The sequence below is a fragment of the Salmo salar genome, chromosome 01 (genome assembly GCF_965601325.2).
Source record: "Salmo salar chromosome 01, fSalSal1, whole genome shotgun sequence".
NCBI lineage: Eukaryota > Metazoa > Chordata > Actinopteri > Salmoniformes > Salmonidae > Salmo > Salmo salar.
This window is the reverse complement of record NC_138291.1, coordinates 152,082,288-152,107,500: the sequence shown is the minus strand read 5'-3', so window position 1 is coordinate 152,107,500 and position 25,213 is coordinate 152,082,288. Positions and strand designations below refer to the sequence as shown.

The 25,213-nt window shown below is 44.7% G+C and overlaps 1 protein-coding gene across 7 annotated transcripts in view; it reads left to right on the top strand.

Moving 5' to 3' along the window:
* LOC106565973 (regulator of G-protein signaling 3) overlaps positions 1-25,213 on the top strand; it is a 200,272-nt gene that overhangs the window by 141,625 nt on the left and 33,434 nt on the right. For 6 of the 7 annotated variants that reach the window (XM_014133716.3, XM_014133701.3, XM_014133709.3 and 3 more), the window contains one exon: positions 221-1,126. In XM_014133716.3, the coding sequence (XP_013989191.3) occupies positions 221-1,126 (906 nt within the window). Of the gene's footprint in view, positions 1-220; positions 1,127-18,146; positions 18,163-25,213 lie in introns of those variants that run through there. The other variant, XM_045691139.2, reaches the window with a different exon arrangement.

The window sequence follows — 25,213 nt, the reverse complement described above, 5'->3', positions numbered from 1 at the left end:
GCCTGGTGTTGGTATAGGCTTGTTTCTCTATTGATTTAATAATGTGGGATGTGTCTTAATAGATTTTTGGTGATTGGGACCATTTCAGCAGGGCTCTGGTTAACTGTTGCTTTAGCCTAGTGCTAATAAATGTGATTAATGTTCTAATCCACTTCATCAAGCCCTTTTATATGCAATAAATGTGCGGTGTGACAGTGTTTATAACTCCCTCTCCCTCCAGATGCTGGAGCCCAAGGTGGACACCCCTCCATGTGAGCTGGGGGGAGGACGAGGCCTACCCCTGCCACGGGGGTCTGAAGAGGACCACCTCTACCCCTACCCCTCCAGCCCCTCAGAGCCCCTGACCCTGGGCAACCCGCACCCCTCTGAGCTTCTCACCCCCCTGGAGGAGGTCTGCACCCCACTGGGCGATGGAGAGGAGCACAAGGTGCCCCCCACCCAACTGCCCTCCACCGAGTGGGAGGACAGCAAGAGCATGGAGGGCACTGAGCCCGAGATCTGGAGGGAAAGTGAGGAGGTGGAGGAGGGGGAGGAGGAGAGGAAGGGTGAGGAGGAAGCAGAGATAGAGGAGAGAGGGGAAAGAGAGAGGGAGGAGGAGGAGGAGGAGGGAGGAGATGTGAAACCCCCGGCGACAGATGACGAAGCCCCGTCAGACCCCCCCGACATCAACGCCCCCCCCTCCTCTTCATCCTCCTTCGTCATCCCCGAGCTCCGCCTAGACCGCTCCTTCAGCGCCGATGCCCTCTCCTTGCCCAACACCGACGAAGAGTATGATGAGGATGATGATGAAGATGACGATGATGATGAGGAAGATGACAGCGATGATACCTACCTAGAGCGCAGTGACAGTAAGCGCCGTAGCATGGTGGAGGGCTCTGCCTGCGAGAAGCACGGCGGCAGGTTGAGTGTCCAGAACTCCCTGCGACGCCGCACGCACAGCGAGGGCAGTCTGCTGCAGGACCCACGCGCAACTGGCTTCACCTCAGACAACGCTATCAACTGCCTGGACCCAACCCACACCCACAAGGGGGGCTGGACGCTGCCCTCACCTAAGACCCTGAAGAAGGAGCTGACCAAGAACGGAGGCTCCATGCACCAGCTTTGCATGCTCTTCTCTGGCCGGAAGGTTAGTACAGAACCATGCTCATATTGTCAGACACACACACACACACACAAATGCACGTATGCACAGTGTTCGCACACACAAACAGACACACACACACCCATACAAATACATGCATGCACAGATGCGCACACAAACACACACACACACTAAATCACATAGGTTTATGCCATATACACACCAGTACCAAGAAACTATGCCATGTTTGGTCTACAGCTGTTGTATTCGGCCCATGTGACAAATACAATTTGATTTGATGTTTTAAAGGCTTGTGTCGATATAAGACTGATCATACAGGAAAAATCATGCATTCACTGTAAATATTTTAAATATTATTTTTGTATGTTCTGTGATACCATGTATAGGTTAGTTTGTCATCATAAGATTGGTTCAGTGGGAGACTACCTGTCTACATTTTAGAGATTGGCCGCCATCGAGTGGTGAAAGTGAGAACTTAGAAGGTCTTTACAGTTGAGTTTGCAGTATTCAACATTACCCACTAGAGGGCAAGCGGTGTCTGGTTCTCTTTTTCTAAATTTTCCATTGAGCAGGAGCAAAACCTCACCTCAACTCATACTCACCAACGATAAACAAGCTGTATTATTCCTTGTGACAGCCTGTGTGTGTGTGTGTGTGTGTGTGTGTGTGTGTGTGTGTGTGTGTGTGTGTGTGTGTGTGTGTGTGTGTGTGTGTGTGTGTGTGTGTGTGTGTGTGTGTGTGTGTGTGTGTGTGTGTGTTTGAGTGGGAGAAAGAGCAGGAGAAAAGGCTAAGATTAGCCTATGTCGAAACAGCTCTGCTGGCCAATAGTGTGACTGTTAGCTGTTAGTAGGTGGTAACTAAGCATCTGAGAACACAGCAGAGGCCATTCTACTGGCTAATGTACAGTCACTTGATACTAAGATGGATGACCTCCGATCGCGGATTTGCTACCAACGGGTCTCTTGGAACTGCAATATTCTTTGCTTTTCAGAAACATAGCTCTCAGACAAGATACCCCCCACGGCTATCCAACTCGATGGATTCTCCATTCACCGGGCGGACAGGACAGTGGAGTTGGGAAATCAAGGGGGGGAGGGGTTTGCCTCTTCATCAACCAACTGGTGTGTTGATTCCAGCGTGGTGGAAGTGTCGACCCACTGTTCACCCATCTTGGAATACCTGATGGTCAAATGCCGACCCTACTAACTCCCAAGGGAGTTTTCAGTTGCTATCGTGACTGCTGTATACATTCCACCTCAGTACAATAAAAATAACAATCTGGTGCTTAACGAACTGTACAAGGCTATAAACAAGCAGAAGAACTACACACAGAGCCTGTCTTTCTGGTTGCCAGCGACTACGAGCGATAAAGTCCTAGACCACTGCTATTCTACCCACAAGCAAGCATACAAGGCACTCCCTCATCCGCCATTTGGCAAATCAGATCGTGACTCTGTACTCTTGCTTCCTGTTTACAAGCAGAAACGGGAAGTTTCTGCGATTCGCGCCATTGAGAAATGGTCACCAGAATCAGAGGTTATGCTACAGGACTGCTTTCCTACCACTGATTGGAATATGAATAAGAACTCTAAGACTTCATGCCACAATGACTACCGCCCTGTAGCACACACTCAGTTATGGCACACATTAACTCCTCCATCCCAGCCACTCTAGACCCACTCCAATTTGCATTCCGCCCCAACAGATCCATAGATGACACATTCTCAATTGCTCTGCACACTGCCCTCACCCACCTAGATAAGAGGAATACCTATGTAAGAATGCTGTTCATTGACCACCATTATACCCTCCAAGCTCGTCACTAAGCTTCGGACTCTTAGGATCCTGGACTTCCTGACGGGCCGACCCCAGACGGTGAGGGTAGGCAACATCACCTGTGCCACGGCTGAACCTTAACACAGGGGCCCCACAGGGGTGTGTGCTTAGTCTCTTTCTGTGCTCCCTGTTTACCCATGACTGTGTGGCGATGCACGCCTTCAACACCATTATTAAGTTAGCTGACGACACAACGGTGGGGAGGGAGAGAGCTCTAGTTGTTGGTCTGACATGGAGCCTTAAATGGCGTTTCGTTCTCTGTATGGAGGAAGGAATGCAGCTAGCAGGCTCAGCCTATTGGTCTTGGCAGATTCTGGGAGTAATTTTACTACCTATTGGCATCATGGACCAAGCTCTACAGCTCTGTGTTTCCATTATTTAAAAGGGCTGTCAGTCCCTCACACTAAATCACATGGCATCTCTAAATTAGGTGGGATCTAGATTGTGTGTGTGTGTGTGTGTGTGTGTGTGTGTGTTTAAGGTGTGTGTGTGTGTTTGTGCACTTGTGTGTGCATGTGTCTGTCTATCTGTGTGTAAGCAGAATCTAAGCTATCATGTGCTGCAAAAAGAGGAGATGCATAGGGTAAAGCTGGTTCAATAGCTTTACCAGTTGGGGGGATTGGGGATTCACAAATGGTGCTTTGGTTGGAGCTGTTATAGACATGAACATGTGGATTATAGAAAAAGAAGAATACACAACATTTGGTTGTGGATCAGCAGTTTTTCTCTTGTTATGTCTGTCACTGACAGTCATACTCAATTAGCCATGTTAGCTAACAAGTTTTAGGTTGGTAAATTAGTTTAGCCAGCTGTCTAAATCATGGCCCAATACTGACCGGGCATGCAGGGCACATGCCCAAGGGCCCTGACGTCAAATCACTCTCACTCAGATATCACTAACATGGCATATCAGGAAATGTTCTGTAAAACAGCAAAAATGTTCTCTTTGCCCCATGGCAAAATGAGCAGAATTGCCTGAAATGTGGTATAAAATTGGAAAATGTTCTCTCTGGCCCATGGAACAATTTACCTAGCAATACCTACTGTAGCAATGCAAAACATTTCACACATAATCCAAAAAGTAAAAAGAAAGAAATGAAGAAATATCAGAACGAGCAATGTCAGAGTCAGGAATATAAATATATATGTATATAGTGGTGTGTATAGACAGTATGGACGGAATGTTAATAGAAAAGGTGTATATAGGATGAGCCATTACTAGAATACAGTATATACATATTTAACTAGGCAAGTCAGTTAAGAACAAATTCTTATTTACAATGAAGCCCTACACCAGCCAATTGTGCGCCGCCCTTTGGGACTCCCAATCACGGCTGGTTGTGATACAGCCTGGATTCGAACCAGGGAGTCTGTAGTGACGCCTCAAGCACTGAGATGCAGTGCCTTAGACCGCTGCACCACTTGGGATACACTTTATATGTTAATACTGTATCCCATTAGATACAGTGGCATGCGAAAGTACTCACCCCCTTGGCATTTTTCCTATTTTGTTGCCTTACAACCTGGAATTAAAATCGATTTTTGGGTGTTTGCATCATTTGATTTACACAACATGCCTACCATTTTGAAGATGCAAAATATTTTTCATTGTGAAACAGACAAGAAATAAGACAAAAAAACAGAGAACTTGAGCGTGCATAACTATTCACCCCCCCAAAGTCAATACTTTGTAGAGGCACCTTTTGCAGCAATTACAGCTGCAAGTCTCTTGGGGTATGTCTATATAAGCTTGGCACATCTAGCCAACTGGGATTTTTGCCCATTCTTCAAGGCAAAACTGCACCAGCTCCTTCATGGGTTCCGCTGGTGTACTGCAATCTTTAAGTCATACCACATATTCTCAATTGGATTGAGGTCTGGGCTTTGACTAGGCCATTCCAAGACATTTAAATGTTTCCCCTTAAATGGCTTGTGTGTTGCTTTAGCAGTATGCTTAGGGTTATTGTCCTGCTGGAAGGTGAACCTCCGTCCCAGTCTCAAATCTCTGGAAGACTGAAACAGGTTTCTCTCAAGAATTTCCCAGTATTTAGCGCCATCCATCATTCCTTCAATTCTGACCGGTTTCCCAGTCCCTGCCGATGAAAAACACACCCACAGCATGATGCTACCACCACTATGCTTTACTGTGGGGATAGTGTTCTCAGGGTGATGAGAGGTGTTGGGTTTGCGCCAGACAGCATTTTCCTTGATGGCTAAAATGCTCGTTTTTAGTCTCATCTGACCAGAGTACATTCTTCCATATGTTTGGTGAGTCTCCCACATGCCTTTTGGCAAACACCAAGCATATTAGCTTATTTTTTTCTTTAAGCAATGGCTTTTTTCTGGCCACTCTTCCGCAAAGCCTCTGGTTTCTTTGTTGCCTCTCTTTGTGGTCTCTTTGTTGGTCTCTTTGTTGCCTCTCTGATTAATGCCCTCCTTGCCTGGTCTGTGAGTTTTGGTGGGCGGCCCTCTCTTGGCAGGTTTGTTGTGGTGCCATATTCTTTTCATTTTTTAATAATGGATTTAATGGTGCCCCGTGGGATGTTCAAAGTTTCTGATATTTTTTTATAACCCAACTCTGATCTGTACTTCTCCACAATTTTGTCCCTGACCTGTTTGGAGAGCTCCTTGGTTTCCATGGTGCCGCTTGCTTGGTGGTGCCCCTTGCTTAGCGGTGTTGCAGACTCTGGGGCCTTTCAGAACAGGTGTATATATACTGAGATCATGTGACAGATCATGTGACACTTAGATTGCACACATGTGGACTTTATACATATGCACACACTACTTTTCCTTTTGGATTTTTGGAAACAAGTACTTTTTTTCATTTCACTTCAACATTTTGAACTATTTTGTGTATGTGCATTACTGCATTCTGTTGTCTGTTACACAAAATAGAGTGCAGTAGGACACAGTATTGACCCTAGAGTATTACCACATAGCCCATCTGAGTTAAAAACTCCTCTCTTCTTGTGCTACAACCAAATACCTAGTTCCCTTGTGCTGTCAGCGCTGGTGTACACCATAGGGATTTATACACTGCAGTATCCAACATAGCCCCAAGCCTTGTTTCTGTGTATATACGATGTAGACAAATTATGGTAGCCTTTAAAGTGCTGGAGTGTATAGTTAGTCAGCATAAAGATGCCAAGTGGCATGGATGGAAACATACTTGAACCTTCGGAGAGATGTGTCAGTGGTTTACATCAGGAGGAGTTAACTATTTACGGGCAGGGCTTGATATAGTTGTGAAACACAAATTCCACCTTGTAGATATTTTACATAACTCATGTGGATACATTTTTCTTAGATGAAAAAGATATTGATTGTTATTTCGTAGAATTGTCCATCAGCGCCACCTCCTATTGGACAGTGGGTTATTTATGGTGGGTTATTTATACATAGCTCCCCCATGGATCAATGGCAAGCTCTCGAAGGCTGTCAGAGACACCTCGTCACTTAGCGATTGTCACTCTGGGTTACCAAACATCCCAGTAGATGAGAAGGATAGACACAGTCGGTATTAGATAGAACGTTGCGGCCCCGCACACCTGTGGGGAAAGCAACCTGTGGTTACCTAGGTTTCTCCATTGGCTCACAGCAAGACTTGACCTTTTTCAAACGCAATTTTATTTTTGTCTGCTTGTTTTAGTCAATTACAAAGCAAAATTTAAGCAAAGTACAACATGTCTAAACACTAATTTTCAACATTGCCTGCTCCCTTGTTCTCACTACTAAAAACGTAATATTGTACGGCTTCCCTCAGGCCCCTTTTTATGCCGGTGCTAGCAGCCACATGAGTGAGTGCTAGCAGAACATTAAGCCAGCTAAGACCAACAACACAAACAAAGATATACAGTGAGTGACGTTACTAATGGACTATGCTAAACAAGTTAAATGTCTTACCTGTGACTAAACATTTTCCACACACATAGCTACACACAGCCTACTTGGTCCCCACATTTCCCACTCTCCCACGCTGAATAACCTGAAGCCACAAGACTCTTCTCACAGGCTTTATTTCCCTACGTGGGAGCATTGATTTTTGACCTGGTTACATGTACTTTGACGAACACAGAAGCTTTTCGGCATGTTTTGTTATTTTTGTGTAAGAAAAAATTGAAGTCGAAGTTGGCTCTTTTACACTTGGGGTCAATGGGAAAGAATGTTTGTTTTCCCCAATTTGTAGGTGTGGTCGAGGGGAATTCCTTATTATTCCGTGAATATCGACTCGGACTATGGAGAAAGACAAGGGCAAATGTTGGTGTGTGTTGGCATCTCTTGTCCACTCTTCTATTCTCATCTCTTCTCTATCTCTATCTCTTTCCTCTTAGCTCTGGGGTGTTTATCTATTCCTTTAATAGTTCTGATTTACACGCTATTGTCCTCTTTTCTTTCCGCTCTGCTCTTTTCCCCGTGTTAGAAGCCTTTAGTGCCCCTTCATAAGCACAGAGAGACAGACAGGGAAGAGAGAGAGAGAGAAAGAGAGTTAGAGAGAGAGGCACCCACCAAGAGTGTGCTGGAGCCAATCTCAATGTGATGATTAAATCACAATGGCTTATTTTTTCGTTGGTGCCTGAACTCCTTGTCAACTTCTCCTCCACACAGATACATCACACTCATATACCTGTCTGGCTCAGGGCTGCAGGTTATTGTCATTGGGTTACACTTGGAATTAGTGTTTAGAAAAGTGCATAGAGAGCATTCCAGGTGACATAGGTGCCGAGGTAACCTGAGTTTACAAGGTCAAGCCATTAAGTTGATGGGAGTTGGATCTCTGTTTGAAATTGCTGCATAAACACATGCAATCTTAATAGGCTAGGGAAACAGCATTTTATTGTGTTTACTGAGGGAGCTTACTTTTTTATGCAGCACCACACACAAGAATGCACTGACACATAAATATATACAAACATGCTGGTATGTACTCACACACGCACACGCACACACACGCACACGCACATGCACACGCACACACACACACACACACACACACACACACACACACACACACACACACACACACACACACACACACACACACACACACACACACACACACACACCCTGCCCATCAGGATTAAATAAAACATGTTATGTGAGTGGTTACGTAGCCGTCAAAGTGTGTGTCTGTGTGTGTGTGTGTGTGTGTGTGTGTGTGTGTGTGTGTGTGTGTGTGTGTGTGTGTGTGTGTGTGTGTGTGTGTGTGTGTGTGTGTGTGTGTGTGTGCGTGTGCGTGTGTGTGTGGTGTGCGCGCTGATGTGTGAGTGTTCTTTAGAGACAGCGGGGGACAGACACCTCACACTGAGTGAGAGATGGATGGTGAGATGAAAGATGAGTCTGGTGGTATGTTGAACTCATCCTCCCTCTATCCTCCACCATTATGTAACAGTTCAAAAACTGCAACATCCTTCTGGGCTTTGTGAGAAGCAATAGTATTATAATCATGGTCTGGTAGGACAAGACTGTCAACAGTTAGTTTGTCATGGTATGTGAGGACCACAACGACCAGACCACAGAGATGCACTGTACTTCTCTCTTCCTCAGTCCAGACAAAAGATATAGAGGGTTCTAAAGGAGGGAGAGAGGGAGAGAGGGAGCGAGCGAGATAGGGAGGGATGTTGCGAGCCACAGTCACAGTACAACACAGAACGGAGCACATTTGCTCCTATTCATGATGTAATTTCAATCACGATTAAGCTGTTCGCTGTTCTCTCCAATAGGAATCATATGGAGAAAATAGAAAAGAGTTGATCACTAACATTAAACCCTATGAAGTCTTTAAAGTCATGACCTGAAAGTGCCTTGACATCATATACAGGTCATGACTTTTGGTTCATGGATGAAGACTTCATGTTTTGCTTGGCTGAAAAGCAATTGAAGTAGAAGACAATTTCATTGAAAGTTCTGGCCTTGAGAAAGATAAAATGTGAATTTCAGAGTCAAGGCCAGGGAGCTTTCCAGGGAGGTTAAAACTCTGTAATCTCTGTGTAGTTTTCCTCTCTGTCAAGTCTGTGTGGTCTGTCACTACCTGCTGTTAGTTCAGACTACTCTAAGCAGTCCAGTCTCAATACACATTACACAATATCTCCTTGAGTCCTGGAAGAAAAGTTACTTCAGCAGCCAAGTTTTATCAAATAACTTCAACTACTTTCTGACAACATCTGGGGATTGGGTCAAACTGGGCAGTATTTATTTCTAATGTAGTTCCTCAGCTACTAGCTAGAGGGCATAGTGGGTGAAGGGCACAGCCTTGCTGTTAAAAGGCCTGCTATTCTTACCCTTAACAACAGTCTCAAAAGCCAGTTAACAAGACACATCACTGCATGGCAAACACAGTGCTAAATATGGACCTCTCTATCTTTAGGGAACGACAACTGAATCAAGATGTAGATAAGAATTGTGTATAGAGTAGTGTTGCTGTTGTAGTGAAGTCCAACGCTTACAGAGAATGACTGTTACATTGACATTGTCTCATTCTGTTAGCTTAGCTAGCTCCAAAACACACGTAAAGACACTGTGTGGTCTACAGTATTGGTGTTTACTTTGGTCTCAGAGAACACAGTTACGGTTAAAGCATTTGGCAAAGGGTACTACTAAGAGTGTACCACTCCAAACAGCGAGGATGCTGGGTAAACATGTGGCTGTGTTCTGGTTGGCTGGGACCATCCGAGGGGACAAAGGGTCATCAGGGGTCAGTCTCATGTGGGACACTGGGGCTGGAGTCATCTAGTAAAACACTAAATGGGTAACATGTAAATATTTGTGGAGTAAACTGTGAGTGTGTACAGGACATTCAACCCACGCCAAGGCCCATTAACAAATGCCTGACTGGAGAGCATGTGGGTTTTTAATATGGTGTTTGATATATGGTATTTCACAGTTTATCCAATCTTGTCTTGACTGGAGTTTATATAGTAATTTAATTACATGTTTTATTGACATTACATACACAATACATGATGTAGGCCTATAGCAGGGGAGTTTCTCAATGGGTTTTGTGAGGTTTCTAAGTGATCATCTCCAGTAAGGTTCCCATCTCTTATTCCCTTTTACGACCAGTACAAATGGGTTTAGAACGTATATGAACTGACCTACCTTTTATCCAAACGTGATGCTCATGATACATGAGCCACTCTTTTGTTTATTTCCAACATCATCAGCAGGTTTTGGGAAGAGGATGAACGGGGGGGTATGACTGTAAGTAAGTGTGTGTGTGTGTGTGTGTGTGTGTGAAGAGGCATTAACGTGGCAAGGATAGATCTTCATGATACATATCCCGTGTCTTACTTTGTCATAGAATAAACTAAGGCACTGGCATAGTTACATAGTGTTGTCTGTCTTGAGCAATAGTCTCCCGTATTAGTTTCTCTCTCTAACATTTTCTGTTCCGCCGGCCACTTGGAAAGGTCTGCTGGGACTGGAGCTGATTGAAGTGAAGAGGGGGGTTGGGGGGAATTCAGCTTTTGGGGAGAGAGGCAGGTGTAATGACAAGGATGGAGCATGCATCAAGGTAAAGAGACATTAATGAGGAAGTTGGCCTTCTGTTTTCATGGCTGTTACCATGATTACACCTCTGATACAGCGCAAACATTCTAAAAGTCAATCACATATTGTTTATCTGCGTTGGTTTGAATCCCAGCCTAAGAAGCTCTGGGCAAAAGTAGTTGATGACATAGATCAGGGGTAGGCAGCCCTTTTCCTGGAGTGCCACAGGTACAGCAAGATTTTGTTCTAACTATACACCACACCAGACCAACTGAGCTAATTGATCAGTTCAGTGATTGCCTAAATTCAACACACCTGGTCTTCCAGATCAGTTCAATCTTAAACATGAAGTGCCTGCAGCCCTCCAGGACCAGGGTTGCCTACCCCTGACATAGGGAATAGAGAACCTTTCTTTACTCGCCCACAGTGACAATGACCCATTCCTGATTGGTCTAGACACTCCATTCTAAAGAGTTATGTGGCCTGCTAACACAGGTCATTGTTTCCTGCCTCACCCCATTTGGATAAGTGTTAGATAAAGATAATGCAGTAAAAATGTACTAAGTGGGTTTAGTAGGGATGAGTTGTGGCCTGTGACACATTTTCTCTTCACACCCTGCTACATTATTCTGCGAGGTTAGCGCATGATACTAGGCTATACATACAACTGAATGAATGCTTGTGTGGTGCGCTACGTGGCGTGAATGCCAACCCAGATAGAGATAGATGTAATGGGTAACGCATGATCAAAATACCCTTCAGTGTGCTGGGGTAAATATACTGTGAGACTCGAGGAGGGACGCATTTAGAGCGGGGAGAATGCTAGCTAAGTATGTGCATTCCTCCAAGGGGATGCCGCTAGACAGGCAGGAAAAGGGGAAGAAATTGTGGCTCTGGAGATAGACAGTCACACTGACATGAGGGGGAAAGAGCAGGCTATCTGGGCGACTACGATAGCGGGGTCTTCTGAGAAGAGCCATCAGAATGAGGTTTTCATGGGCTTATGAAGGAGTGTCAGAATGTTCTGACATGGACGCCTTTCTTAGTGACTGACTGTCTGTCAAAACAAATAGAATGGTTATGCAACTTAAAGAGATGTGCCTGCCTGCTTTTTAGATTTCCTGCCTTTCCTAGGGATATTACAGGCCATAGTTAAACTGGAGGACTCTGTGTGCTTTTGTTTGTGTAACTATGTTTTTATACGTCATTTCATTTCAAAATGGTAGACATTGTCCCTGCACCCTGACAAACAGTCTTCAGTATTTTATACACTTCACAACTACGAAGTGCCAAATATTATTAATATGTGAGAGAGAGAGAGAGAGAGAGAGAGAGAGAGAGAGAGAGAGAGAGAGAGAGAGAGAGAGAGAGAGAGAGAGAGAGAGAGAGAGAGAGAGAGAGAGAGAGGTTAAGTCTCTCTTCTCTAATCTAATCGGAGACTCCCTTTGTTGAACAGCTCAATGTCAAACAAACTATTCAACCTTTTAAGGAGACATTTATTCACAGTCATACTTATTAGTATTAACATTACATTCATTATCATTCTTAATGGTTAAATTTACGTTGACAACTTAGACAAGTTCTGTAGCCACTACAAATTTAGAAATGCGATCCGAGATCTGCCATTGCCAAGTACACTACATTACCAAAGGTATGTGGACACCTGCTCGTCGAACATCTCATTCCAAAATCTTGGGCATTAATATGGAGTTGGTCTCCCCTTTGCTGCTATAACAGCCTCCACTCTTCTGGGAAGGCTTTCCACTAGATGTTGGAACATTGCTGTGGGAGGATTAGTAAGGTTGGGCACTGATGTTGGGTATTAGGTCTGGCTTGCAGTCGGCGTTCCAATTCATCCCAAAGGTGTTCGATGGGGTTGAGGTCAGAGCTTTGTGCAGGTCAGTCAAGTTCTTCCACACCGATCTTGACAAAACATTTCTGTATGGACCTTGCTTTGTGCACAGGGTCATTGTCATGCTGAAACAGCAAAGGGCCTACCCCAAACTGTTACCACAAAGTTGGAAACACAGAATCATTTAGAATGTCATTGTATGCTGTAGAGTTAAGATTTCCCTTCAATGGAACTAAGAGACCTAGCAGTGGAAAAACAGCTCCAGACCATTATTCCTCCTCCACTAAACTTTACAGTTGGCACTATGCATTCAGGCAGGTAACATTTTCCTGGCATCCTCCAAACACAGATTAGTCCATCGGACTGCCAGATGGTGAAGCGTGATTCATCACTACAGAGAATGCATTTCCACTGCTCCAGAGTCCAATGGCGGCGAGCTTTACACCACTCCAGCTGACGCTTGGCATTGCGCATGGTGATCTTAGGCTTGAGTACGGCTGCTCGGCCATGGAAACCCATTTCATGACGCTCCTAACGAACAGTTGTTGTGCTGACTTTGCTTCCAGAGGCAGTTCGGAAGTGTTGCAACAGAGGACAGACAATTTTTACGCACTACTCATTTCAGCACTCGGCAGACCCATTCTGTGAGCTTGTGTGGCCTACCACTTCGCGACTGAGACGTTGTTGCTCCTAGACGTTTCCACTTCACAATAACAGCCCCTAAAGTTGAACGAGGCAGCTCTAGCAGTGCAGACATTTGACCAACTGACTTGTTGGGAAGGTGACATCCTATGACGGTGCCATGTTGAAAGTCATTGAGCTCTTCAGTAAGGCCATTCTACTGCCAATGTTTGTCTATGGAGATTGCATGGCTGGGTGCTCTATTTTATACACCAGTCAGCAACGGGCGTGGCTGAAATAGCCAAATCCACTAATTTGAAGGGGTGCCCACATACTTTGTATATATAGTGTATTAATGAAAGATCGGTGCTTATGCACAAAATACTTTATCAGTATGTTGATTACCCTCCCTAAACCCACAAAGAGCATCCTCCTCTGGCTGACCAAGTTCAGAGTATAGGATATGCACTGACTATACAAAACATTTCTCATTCCATGAGATAGACTGACCAGGTGAATCCAGGTGAAAGCTATGATCCCTTATTGATGTAACTTGTTAAATCTACTTCAATCAGTGTAGATGAAGGGGAGGAGGCCGATTAAATAAGGATTTTTAAGCCTTGAGACAATTGAGACATGGATTGTGTATGTGTGCCATTCAGAGGCTGAATGGCCAACACAAAAAATGTAAGTGCCTTTGAATGGAATATGGTAGTAGCTGCCAGGCACACCGGTTTGAGTGTGTCAAGAATGGTCCACCACCCAAAGGACATCCAGTCAACCTGACACAAGTGTGGGCAGCATTGGAGTCAACATCCCTGTGGAAGGCATTCGACTCCTAGAGTCCATGCCCTGACGAATTGAGGCTGTTCTGAGGGCAAAAGGGGGGGAGTTCAACTCAATGTTAGGAGGGTGTTCCTAATGTGTTGTACCTGTCCTAAAATAGAATCATTTCAGATCTGCACAAATACCTAGGAGCTGAAGGCCAACTTAGGTTTCAGTATCAGAACACCAAGTTATAAACGTCATGAATGGCACCCTTTTTCCTTGGGACGTAGCCATGATAAGTTGCCATTCAGAATGCCCACGCTCAGTAGTCTGCAGAATGCAGCCAGGCGGTCTGTCCAAAGTTCCCAGCTCCAATCCCCATCAGGTGGTGTTGCTACCAAGTGGGCCAGCCATTTAACATTTTGACATTTTAGTCATATAGCAGATGCTCTTATCCAGAGCGACTTACAGTAGTGAGTGCATATATTTTCATAACTTATCGTACCAACCCACACCCCACTAACCAAACCTCTAGACTTGACCCTGCCATAAGGTCAGCCTTGCGTTAGCTCCCTCTCTCTCTACAGGAGCTCAGTTCCTCAGTCTAAAATGAAATGTTTTCTTAAATCCCTGCCACAATGGCTTGGTAATCCCCAGCTAATGAAGAGAAGCTCTTTTGTTTGTTTGTGTGGCGGTGATTGTGTGGCTGCTTCCTCTGAGGCTTTAGCGTGCTGGGGTCTTAGAAGCAGCATTATGAGACACAGTGGGAATGGGCTATGGGAACAGTCTGCCTTCATCCATTTAGAACGAAATGTTGCTTGGCACTGATTCAGGAACAGTGTGGAGGAACATTGGTGAGTGGGGATTTGCTTCTAAGGCCTTATAAAGTGCAGGAGAGCTGAGAGACTGAGGGAGAGGTGGACAGTGCCCTCAGATCAATCATGTTTTATTTGCATACAGCTTTTTCTGTCCTTAAGTGCTCAACTTAACAGTCACCCAGGCCCAAAGTTCACAAGAGACTTGAAAAGGTTGACAGGACTGCCATTGCCAAGTGAGGGAGGGATGTAGCTTCTCTGTCCAGCTCCTCTCTTCCCGACAAACCTCTTGTCACTACCTACCTAATTTCCCTCTGTGTGTAGTGTACAGGCGTGGGTTGGCATAGGAGGTTGTGTGGTGTCCACAACAAGACATCCACAACAAACTAGCCCTTGACGTCTGGCTATGTGGAGAACATCCAGCAGGCCCCTCTCTTCATCCTCCATGCAGTGTGTGAATGTGTGAATGTGTGTGTGTGTGTGTGTGTGTGTGTGTGTGTGTGTGTGTGTGTGTGTGTGTGTGTGTGTGTGTGTGTGTGTGTGTGTGTGTGTGTGTGTGTGTGTGTGTGTGTGTGTGTGTGTGTGTGTGTGTGTGGTGTGTGTGTGTGTGGGGCGTGTATGTGTGTGTGTGCGTGCACGTGTGTTTGTGTAGGTAGTGACTGCCTGTTGGGTGCGTTAGTGGCACCGGTTGCCATAGCAGTGCTTTGGCAAGTATTGTGTAGAGAGGAGACACACTCACTATGTCAGTGAACAAGCCTTTCACCAGTCGATAAACACACACTGACTCAGACACACTCGACACACTTCTACGCAGGGAGTTTCAAGGCAGATCTTTCTCTCCATACTCCGTTGCCAGGTTCCACAAGCTCATAGTTAAGGTGTGAGGTTAGTTGGGGCTGGAGATGGAACTTGATAATGTTCATCACTCATTCTCCCTTCCTCTTTTTCTCTCTCTCATCGTCTCTCTCTTTCTCTCTCATCCCTCAGTCCCACCCTCCACTGCCCAGAGGTCCATCTCCTTCTTTCTCACTCCCTGTTCTGTATCTCCCTCCATCATCTTCTTCAGTACAGCCTGTTCTGTAACCCTGTTCCCTGCCTGGGGAGATGTCAGGTAATTCCATCCCTATGTCACCCTGACTCCTAACAACTGTGTTAGAGAGTGTGTGTGGTGGTGTTGTGTTTTGGAGGTGGTAGAGAGCCAGTTGGGGAGTCTTCATCGCTGACATTAGCTGAGAGAACACCCTGCTCTCTCTATCTCTGTGTGTAGCACATTGATCCCACAGAGAGAACACGGCTTCTTCCCAAATAGAACCCAATTCCTTATTTAGTGCACTACTTTTGACCAGGACCCATAAGGCTCTATATGACTACATAGAGAGTAGGGTTCCATTTAGGATGCACACCAAAGCACCTTGAACAACAACAGAAAGCCCAGTCCTTTTCCCACAGGCACGATACAGCCAATAGATCATGTTGATGGTCAAATAGTACAACGTCTATGTCATATTCATCTCCTTGTTTACTCACTATCTATTTGACCCTTTATCTGACCTGTTCATGCTCATAAGTACCTCATGGAGTACATGACGTTAACCAAGTTTCATAACTCATCTGAACTTTATATGACCATAATGTACCCGCGGTCATGTCTCCATATCCAATGGTAACACAACACGGTCTGTGCTACAGAGAAAAGGATATTGTTCTCTAGCCATGTGCTACTGACCCAACAAGAACCACATTATCCAGCGCTTACTTCATCTTCCAAATCTCATTTCAGGAATGCCAATGTTTAAAGGCCCAGTGCAGTCAAAATTATGTTTTTGCCTGTGTTTTGTATCATATTGTACAACAGCTGTTAAAACTAACACTGTAAAAGTGGGATTTTGTTTTACCACTGTTAATTCCTGATAGTTGCTGGTTGAAAATACAATCTACACAAGACCTTCTAATCAGCAGGTTTGCATGGGCGGGAGTTTCGGCTTTCCGTGGTGACATCGCCATGCGGTAAATTGGTTAATAGACCAATAACAAAGAGAGTTCCAGACCTCTGCCAATAACAGCTAGTTTTCAGTTTTCCCCTCCCCACTCAGACCACTCCCAGACTGTCCTACAAAATTCTTGCTTGAAAAATAGTTTTTTGCTAAAAAGCTATTTTTGCCCATTTTCATGGAACTCTATTACAGTAAGGTACTTACTTATTATGGCCTGTGTCAGTAAATGTAAAAGTATTTGATATTGATATAAAAACGTCTATTAAATAAGCTTCTGATGAGGTATTTTAATATAATTTTTGAATTTATAGCCATAAATAATATTTCCACAGTAGTTGATTGTCACGTGTGCTCCCTCTCCGGCCTCTAGGTCACCAGGCTGCTCATTAGGGTGCACACCTGTCACCAGCGTTAGACGCATAATGACTCACGTGGACTACATCACCTCCTTGATACCCTGCCCTATTTATGTCACTCCCTTTGGTTTCATTCCTAGTCGTCATTGTTCCTGTTCTATGTCGGTGCCCTGTTCGTGGTTCTTGTTATTTTATTTAATGAATGTATTCACTCCCTGACCTTGCTTCCCGACTTTCAGCGTACGTCGTTACAGAATGACGACTCATCAAAGGGAGTGTTTTTTTGTTGTTGTGTTTGGGGTAATGTCGGGACCGGGTGTTGGAGCCGGAGCTATCTGGGAGGCCTCAGCCGGTTTGTAGGCTCCCATGCTTCAGCGCGTTCGATAGGCTCCCATGACGAATTTGGGTGAACAGGTTCCCATGCCTCAGCCGGGGTAACCAGGGAGGTCTCAGCCGGCTCATCAGGTTCACTCCTCTGCCGGTTCATCAGGTTTCTGCGCCTCAGGATCGTCCCTGTGGTTGGCGTCCTGCGGCTGGACCCGAACGCGCCGGGGGGCACTGTCACGTATGCTGTCTCTCCGGTGCTCTAGGTCGTCATGCTCCCGTGCCTCAGCCAGATGGACAGGTTCCCGAGCCTTAGCAGAGGTGACCGGTCTGCTCCTGAACCCCGGGATCGTCATCTTGGTCGGCGTCCTGAGGCTGGAGCTGCGCGTTGGGGAGGGAGTACTGTCACGTGTGCTCCCTCTCCGGCCTCTAGGTCAGCAGGCTGCTCGTTAGGGAGCACACCTGTCACCAGCGTTAGGCGCATAATGACACTCCTTGATTACCTGCCCTATTTATGTCACTCCCTTTGGTTTCTTCTCCAGTTGTCATTGTTCCTGTTCTATGTCGGTGCGCTGTTTGTTTCTTGTTTTGTTCTTTAATTTATTAAATGTATTTACTTCCTGACCTTGCTTCCAGACTTTCAGCTTACATCGTTACATTGATGTCCAGGAGCTTGAGCTTTCCACTTTGGTATATGTGGTTTTTCACCAATGAATACAGTAACAAACTAACTTTTGATTGGCATTGAGTTGAGGGCATGCATTAGCCTGTGAATTGGGACAGTCCTGCCTATCATGTACCACTCTATTCTCATGTCCTGACGTTGTACTGATATATCTCTGGCTTAGACAGCAAAGTAGACACAGGAACTTCTGTGTGGAGATGATAAAGACAGAGCAATTTACTGCTCAGATAAACTCAGTGCCTGGAAACCAGTCGACCGATACTGCTTTGGAGTTGGGCTCCATGCTATTCTGTTCAATAGGTTTCTTCTATGGAGAGCAAGGTAATAGTATATTCTATTCCACATTTTAAACATTTCTACGCTTTGAAATGATGTACATGAAAAAAACGAGGATTATTACTGGTTATAATATGTAGCCTATAAGCCTGCTACAATGTTACACTGTTCTTCCATGACGTGCTAGCTGGTGTGTAGCTCTGTTGTAATGTATATACAGTAACTCATGCACAGTGTTAATGGGGAAACCACTTGCAAAATATCCTTGTGTTATCTTATGACGAGCTAGGTGTTGTTTTCCCCTGTTGTGATACATGGTGTAGGGATGTATCTCGCACACAGTCTCCAGAGAAGACCATGTGAGGATCTAGGTGTTTACCTCAGCTGAGAGGTGGAGTGTGACCCGCAGTGACCATGTCTGACCCGAATCATTCCCCAGATGCTCTCTCTCTCTCCCTCTGCCATCCTCAAGTGGAATGCCGTTTACACCATTCCTCCCAGGTCCCCCTCTTCCCTATTTTCCTGCTACAGCTTTCCAAAAACTGCCCTTTTGTCTTGCTGATGGCTGAACTCCACCTCTGAGATTCCCTTCAGGGTAAATACCCTAGGTTAGATTTAGGGTCAGGTCTTCGGGTCTCCCCCTCCCTCTCCCCTTCTCCTCTTTTTCTTCTCCTGTCGCTGTCAGATGAGGGGTCAGGTCTCCCCCTCTCCCCTGTCTCCCCCTTTCCTTTTTTCTTCCCTCTCCCTTCGCTGTCAAAGGAATTTCTCATCAGCGCTGCGCTGGCTGTGATGAATGTCTCACTGCTACCTTTGACAGGGAGGCCGGGAATGAAGAAGAATTCCTATAGCTAATAATAGTCAGATGGAAGCACCCCCCTCAAAAATACCTTCTGTTGTTGTTTCTTTAACAATGCTTCAGGAATGTCGTCCTTTCCAAGGACCTATGGAAAAGGGTATAGGCCGCTCAGAATTGGGGACTGGAAGGCATGCCAAAGTTGTAGACGAAATTGCTTACCAAGGCTGATCTGTGGCCTTTTGGGAATGTCGCTAACGTTGGGGCTTTTGAAGTCTAAGGAAGCCTGGTTGGTCTATGTGAAGAGATCCACATTGTTCCACAACATCCTGTACACCACAGGAAGTTCTTACTCAGACAGGAAGCAGCCATGTCCTGCAAGTGCTGAATAACAGCAGGAAGAGACTGGGTGGGCGGGGGGGGGGGGGGGGGGGGGGGGCTGGGGTCAGATTAAAAAGAAGCCACACACACACAAACATTTACTTTACAGAGTGAGGAGTGACTTATGGTTCTGTTTCCTGGCTGTGGTTTATTGAGATTGTCATTAGACACACTGGTTGATTGTGTGAGACTGTATTGGACTTTTCAGAATGTGTGTATACGTGTCTTTATCAATGTGTGCATGCTTGTTTGTGTGTTTGCGTGGGTGTGTATATCAATTTGTTTGTGTGTGTATCAATGTGTGTGCCCACAAAACACTGCACAGAGGACCCATGGCTCCAGCTTTCTTGCCCTGTCCTCTTCTCCTCCAGTGAGTGTTGAGTGATATCTGAGGGTGCTTTCTGACTAACAATGGAGGGTCCTAGGAGGAGGATTCTACAGTTACAGACAGAATACAATTATCGTTCGTTCTAAATGTTCCATTGCCATACTGGCTGGCAACGTTCTTATCCCTTACTTGCTAGCTAGCCAATTACGGCTAACATACAGTCATGTCAAACAGTGCAGCCAGAATAACAACAGTAGCTGCATTTGCATTTGCATTTGTTTGAACTGTTTTCTAGTGGCATTTATTTGGACACATCCATAACAATTAGTTAATAAGGCACGATTTTGCCTGGCATAGAAAATGTGCTCTCTCGTCAGCACAATGTTGTTCAGAGGAGCTATTCAACAACACAGCTAACACAGTCACTTCAAACAGAAGCTGGAAAGACTGCAAACTAGCTGCACTTCGTTTCGTTTGACATTTTTCATTTGTGACCGTCGGGAATTGGGACATGGTATATTTTTATATTGGATAAAAGTAGAGACTCAGAACTAGAAAATTGTATATCATACGCTACAGTTGAAAAACAATGGGAAAGTAATTCTGCTTTGAAAGTTGATAAACTTGTAACCTCCACTTTTGAGAAAATGACCCTTTGAATGTTTTGGTAAACCTACTGGAGAGCTTTTCTTTGTCTACACCCATTCAGCATCGTTCACAACCTCTTAAGCCTTAGCCCCACCCATCTCTTTAAGTATTTACATGTGAGGCCATGACCTTAACAACCAAAGATTTCAAGACTAAAGGCTAGTTTATACTAGGGGTGTGTTCATAAATTCAGTCTGGAGTGCCAGAGTGTGCGCAGAGTGCGCTCTGGGCTTTTGTAAACTCAGAGCATTGTCAGATTGTCTGTTCGTAAATTCAGAGCGTTTTGCCTCGGAGCATTCAGAGCGCACACTGGACGCTCTGGCTGAGGAGTAGGGTTGATCCGAAGGTTCTGACTTAACAACAGCAGGCAAGCACCCAAGCTAATTGGCTGAGGTTGGCTAGCTTGCTAGCTACTTCCAGATGCAAATGAGAGAACAACTCACTCTGACCATTTTACTCGCCCTACCAGAGCTAGTTAGGCTATTTTTACATTATCAATAGCGTCGGTGACTGTAACTGTGTGGCTGGCAACAATTTAATTACGCTTTTTTGTCAACGTTTACTGACACTGGCCATATTCAACTGGTGTTGAGCGTTCGTAAATTCGTCAGTTATTCTGCATTCTGGCACACTCAGAAGAGAGTGCTCTGAAATCGCTGTAGATAGCCAGAACGAATTTACCAACTACATCTATTGACAGTTGTCGCAATGAAATCATGAACATTCTATTGAAATGGTTACTTGCATAGATAGTGGAATATTTTGTTTAAACATGTAGCTACAGTAGCTAGCTAAACAATGAACCAACTAATAACATTAGTACCCTGCATGAATCTGCATGTAGCTAACCAACCAGGTTCAATGTTAGCTAGTTGATAACATTAGTCAATAACTAGTAATGCAAATGTCTCTGAGATACGAATAATATTACTACATAGATCCTATATGTAACGTTAGTTAGCGAGCCAGCCAGCTAATGTTAGCTAGATAGCTAACAGTACTCTTTAACTTGAAATGAAAATGACTTTCTGACAAAATTAGAAATGTGTAATATCTGAAAATATCACGAGCTAGACTATCTTACCCATATACATGGATGGACGCTTCTCCCTCTCTGTGACGGATGCCATGGTTTCCCTTAGTTTGAAGATGTAATCCGGAGACAGGTGTTTTATACAATAGCCTTCTGTGTGTTCTCTTTTCGACTCACTAAGCATATGTGCAATCAAACGTCAGAATTTCTCAATCTCCTTAGCTATCATACTCTAATTCCACTGATTTCAAAACTCGGTCCTACTACGTGATATCTTTCAAAAAGCCACGTTAGAAAGGATAACCTACACATACTGACCAGCTCATGTTATAGACAGAAGCGGGCTACATGGAAGACCAATCTGAGCTCATCTCTCGGCATGACCAGCCAAGCCATTATTTCAGCCAATCATGGCTATCGGGAGGGTTCCTACCTTTTTCCATGGCTAAACCAACTAGGCTCCAAATTTAACAATTGTATTCGTTTTTACAGATGGCATACAAGTTTGTTATTAAAGCACAGAAGCATTTCTGTTATTTAAAAAAAAATCTAAATGCATTTTAATTTTAAATTGCTCTCCCGTGAAGTAGTGATGCTCGACTGACTGAGAAACGCTGCCTGCCTGTCTGTCTCGTCCCGCCTCCCAACACGTTCATTACTATGGGACACCTGGAGATCGGATTTCAATATTGAAACAATGTTGCAAATGTCAGAGAGACAGACAGCAAGATTTACCAGACACTTAAACAATTATGTCATGAAGGATAGGATATCAAAGAAATGAGAAGTGAACAATGTGCATCAGGAATGTGCTAACAAGTCAGTGACGTCAAAGCGCTCGCATTAACCCATAAAAGTCTATTTGATAAAAAATGTTATTTGGCCTTGATGTTATTAGCCTATACAAGCGCATTGAATAACAATATTTTTTTTTTTTGCTAATTTATTAAAAACAAAAACCAGAAATATCGTATTTACATAAGTATTCAAATCCTTTGCTATGAGACTCGAGATTGAGCTCAGGTGCATCCTGCTTCCATTGATCCTTGAGATGTTTCTACAACTTGATTGGAGTCCACCTGTGGTAAATTAAATTGATTGGACATGGTTTGGAAAGGCACACACCTGTCTACATAAGGTCCCACAGTTGACAGTGCATGTCAAGTAAAAAAGCCATGAGGTTGAAAGAATTGTCCACAGAGCTCTGAGACAGGATTGTGTCCAGGCACAGATCTGGGGAAGGGTACCAAAAAATGTCTGCAACATTGAAGGTCCCCAAGAACACAGTGGCCTCCATCATTCGTAAATGGAAGAAGTTTGGAACCACCAAGACTCTTCCTAGAGCTGGTCGCCCGGCCAAACTGAGCAATCGGGTGAGAAGGGCCTTGGTCAGGGATGTGACCAAAAACCCGAAGGACAACCATCTCTGCAGCACTCCACAAATCAGGCCTTTATGGTAGAGTGGCCAGACGGAAGCCACTCCTCCAGTAAAAGTAACATGACAGCCCGCTTGGAGTTTGCCAAAAGGCACCTAAAAGGTTTGGTTTGATGCAACCAAGATGGATCTCTTTGGCCTGAATGCCAAGCGTCATGTCTGGAGGAAGCCTGGCTCCATCCCTATGGTGAAGCATGGGGGTGGCAGCATCATGCTGTGGGGATGTTTTTCAGCCCAGGGACTGGGAGACTAGTTAGGATCGAGGAAAAGATGAACGGAGCAAATTACCGATAGATCTTTGATGAAAACCTGCCCCAGAGTGCACAGGACCTCAGACTGGGGTGAAGGTTCACCTTCCAACAGGATTACGACCCTAAGCATTCAACCAAGACAACACAGGATTGGCATCGGGACAAGTCTCCGAATGTCCTTGAGTGACCCAGCCAGAGCCTGGACTTGAACCCAATCGAACATCTCTTGAGAGACCTGAAAATAGCTGTGCAGCAACGCTCCCTATCGAACCTGATAGCGCTGGAGAGGATCTGCAGAGAAGCTTGTAATGTCATACCCAAGAAGAATCGAGGCTGTAATCGCTGACAAAGGTGCTTCAACAAAGTACTGAGTAAAGGGTCTGAATACTTATGTAAATGTGATATTTCTGTTTTTATTATTTTTAATAAATTAGCACAAAAAAACAACTTTGTTGTTATGGGCTATTGTGTGTAGATTGAGGCTGTAACCTAACAAAATGTGGAAAAAGTCAAGGGGTTTGAATACTTTCCGAAGGCCCTGTATATCTGAGAGAGATAAGGAAACATTATTATTTTACATCTATTTACCCCTTATTTTTGGCACTAAACAGTCTCCATATATACTTCAGCAAATTTCTTTCAACTGGTACCGGGGGACTTTCAGACAAGTCTTGTGAGGCCTGTGGGCATCCTAGAACAAAACAACCAACATATACGTGTCCGTGAGATTCTCGCCGTTCCGAGGTGTCATATTAGTGTGTAGCCCAGACACATCCAATGCAAAAAAACAGATATCTCTACCTTAAACTGACAGAATGTTTTGGGGATTTTTGTATTATGTGAATTAGAATTCCACGGGGGCGCGTACATCAACCTTAGGGGGTTAAAGAAAAGAACAAGTCGGCCATGTTGAAAAGAAAGTCAAAACTCGCCTTTATGTTGTAGTGAACGTGCACTTCATCTTCCTCCTGTCCTTCCCTTACACAATAAGGGACTCAAACTGTGCCATTGGGTTCAAATTTTAGAGCATTACGGTTCAAGTTCACTCATTGAGGTTAGCGTTTGCATTTGACCGTGTCTCTCCCTTCTCGTCTAACCTCCGCCCAAGAAAACGTCTCATGGCCTCCATTAGACCCGTTTTCTTCTATTCCCATCTTTTTTTCCATTCTTCACCAAGACCCATTGTTTCTCCCATACCCCCAGGAGAGAACTCAGAGAAGCCTTATCCTCTGCTTTTTGTCCTCCTCCCATTCCACCCTTCTCCTCTCAATGTCAGGAAACCGGGTCTAAACGGTTCACACAAACCCAAACCTGCTCAGATGGAGGAAGGGAAAGAAAGCAGGCCTGAAGGAAAGAAGGAAAAGGCCAGCCCTACATTGTCCCATGGTGAATAGTCAAGTTGTTTTTCGAAGGAGGAGAGTCGGAAGACCAATGAAAAGGAAGGAAGTGTCCTTGGGGAGGCATGAAGAAGGTCAGGCTAGGGCAGCAGGCTGTAGCAGCCGGGCAGCAGCAGGATCGAAATGCTGAATGGAGGTTAGCTATACAAAGACTAAAATGATGGAGGCCAACCCTTCACCTTGGGGGATTTACTGTGGGCTGTGCTGCAGTGTGAATTGATTGGGGTGTTTTTAGCAGCAGTGGTTTGTTTAGGTGTACTGGATGTGTGAATAAAGTTGTCTTTTGGGGGTGTTTTACTGGATGTGTGAGTACAATTTTTATTTGTGTGCACTGTATGTGTGGGTTAGTGTTTGTAAGTGCTGTGTGCGTGAATATGTACTGTACAGTCATGGCCAAAAGTTTTGAGAATGACACAAATATTAATTTCCACAAAGTTTGCTGCTTCAGTGTCTTTAGATATTTTTGTCAGATGTTACTATGGAATACTGAAGTATAATTACAAGCATTTCATAAGTGTCAAAGGCTTTTATTGACAATTACATGAAGTTGATGCAAAGAGTCAATATTTGCAGTGTTGACCCTTCTTTTTCAAGACCTCTGCAATCCGCCCTGGCATGCTGTCAATTAACGTCTGGGCCACATCCTGACTGAGGGCAGCCCATTCTTGCATAATCAATGCTTGGAGTTTGTCAGAATGAGATTAAGGTCCTGGCCATGGACCCAAAATATCGGTGTTTTGTTCCCCGAGCCACTTAGTTATCACTTTTGCCTTATGGTGTCACGTCCTGACCAGTAATAAGATTATTTGCTATTGTAGTTTGGTCAGGAC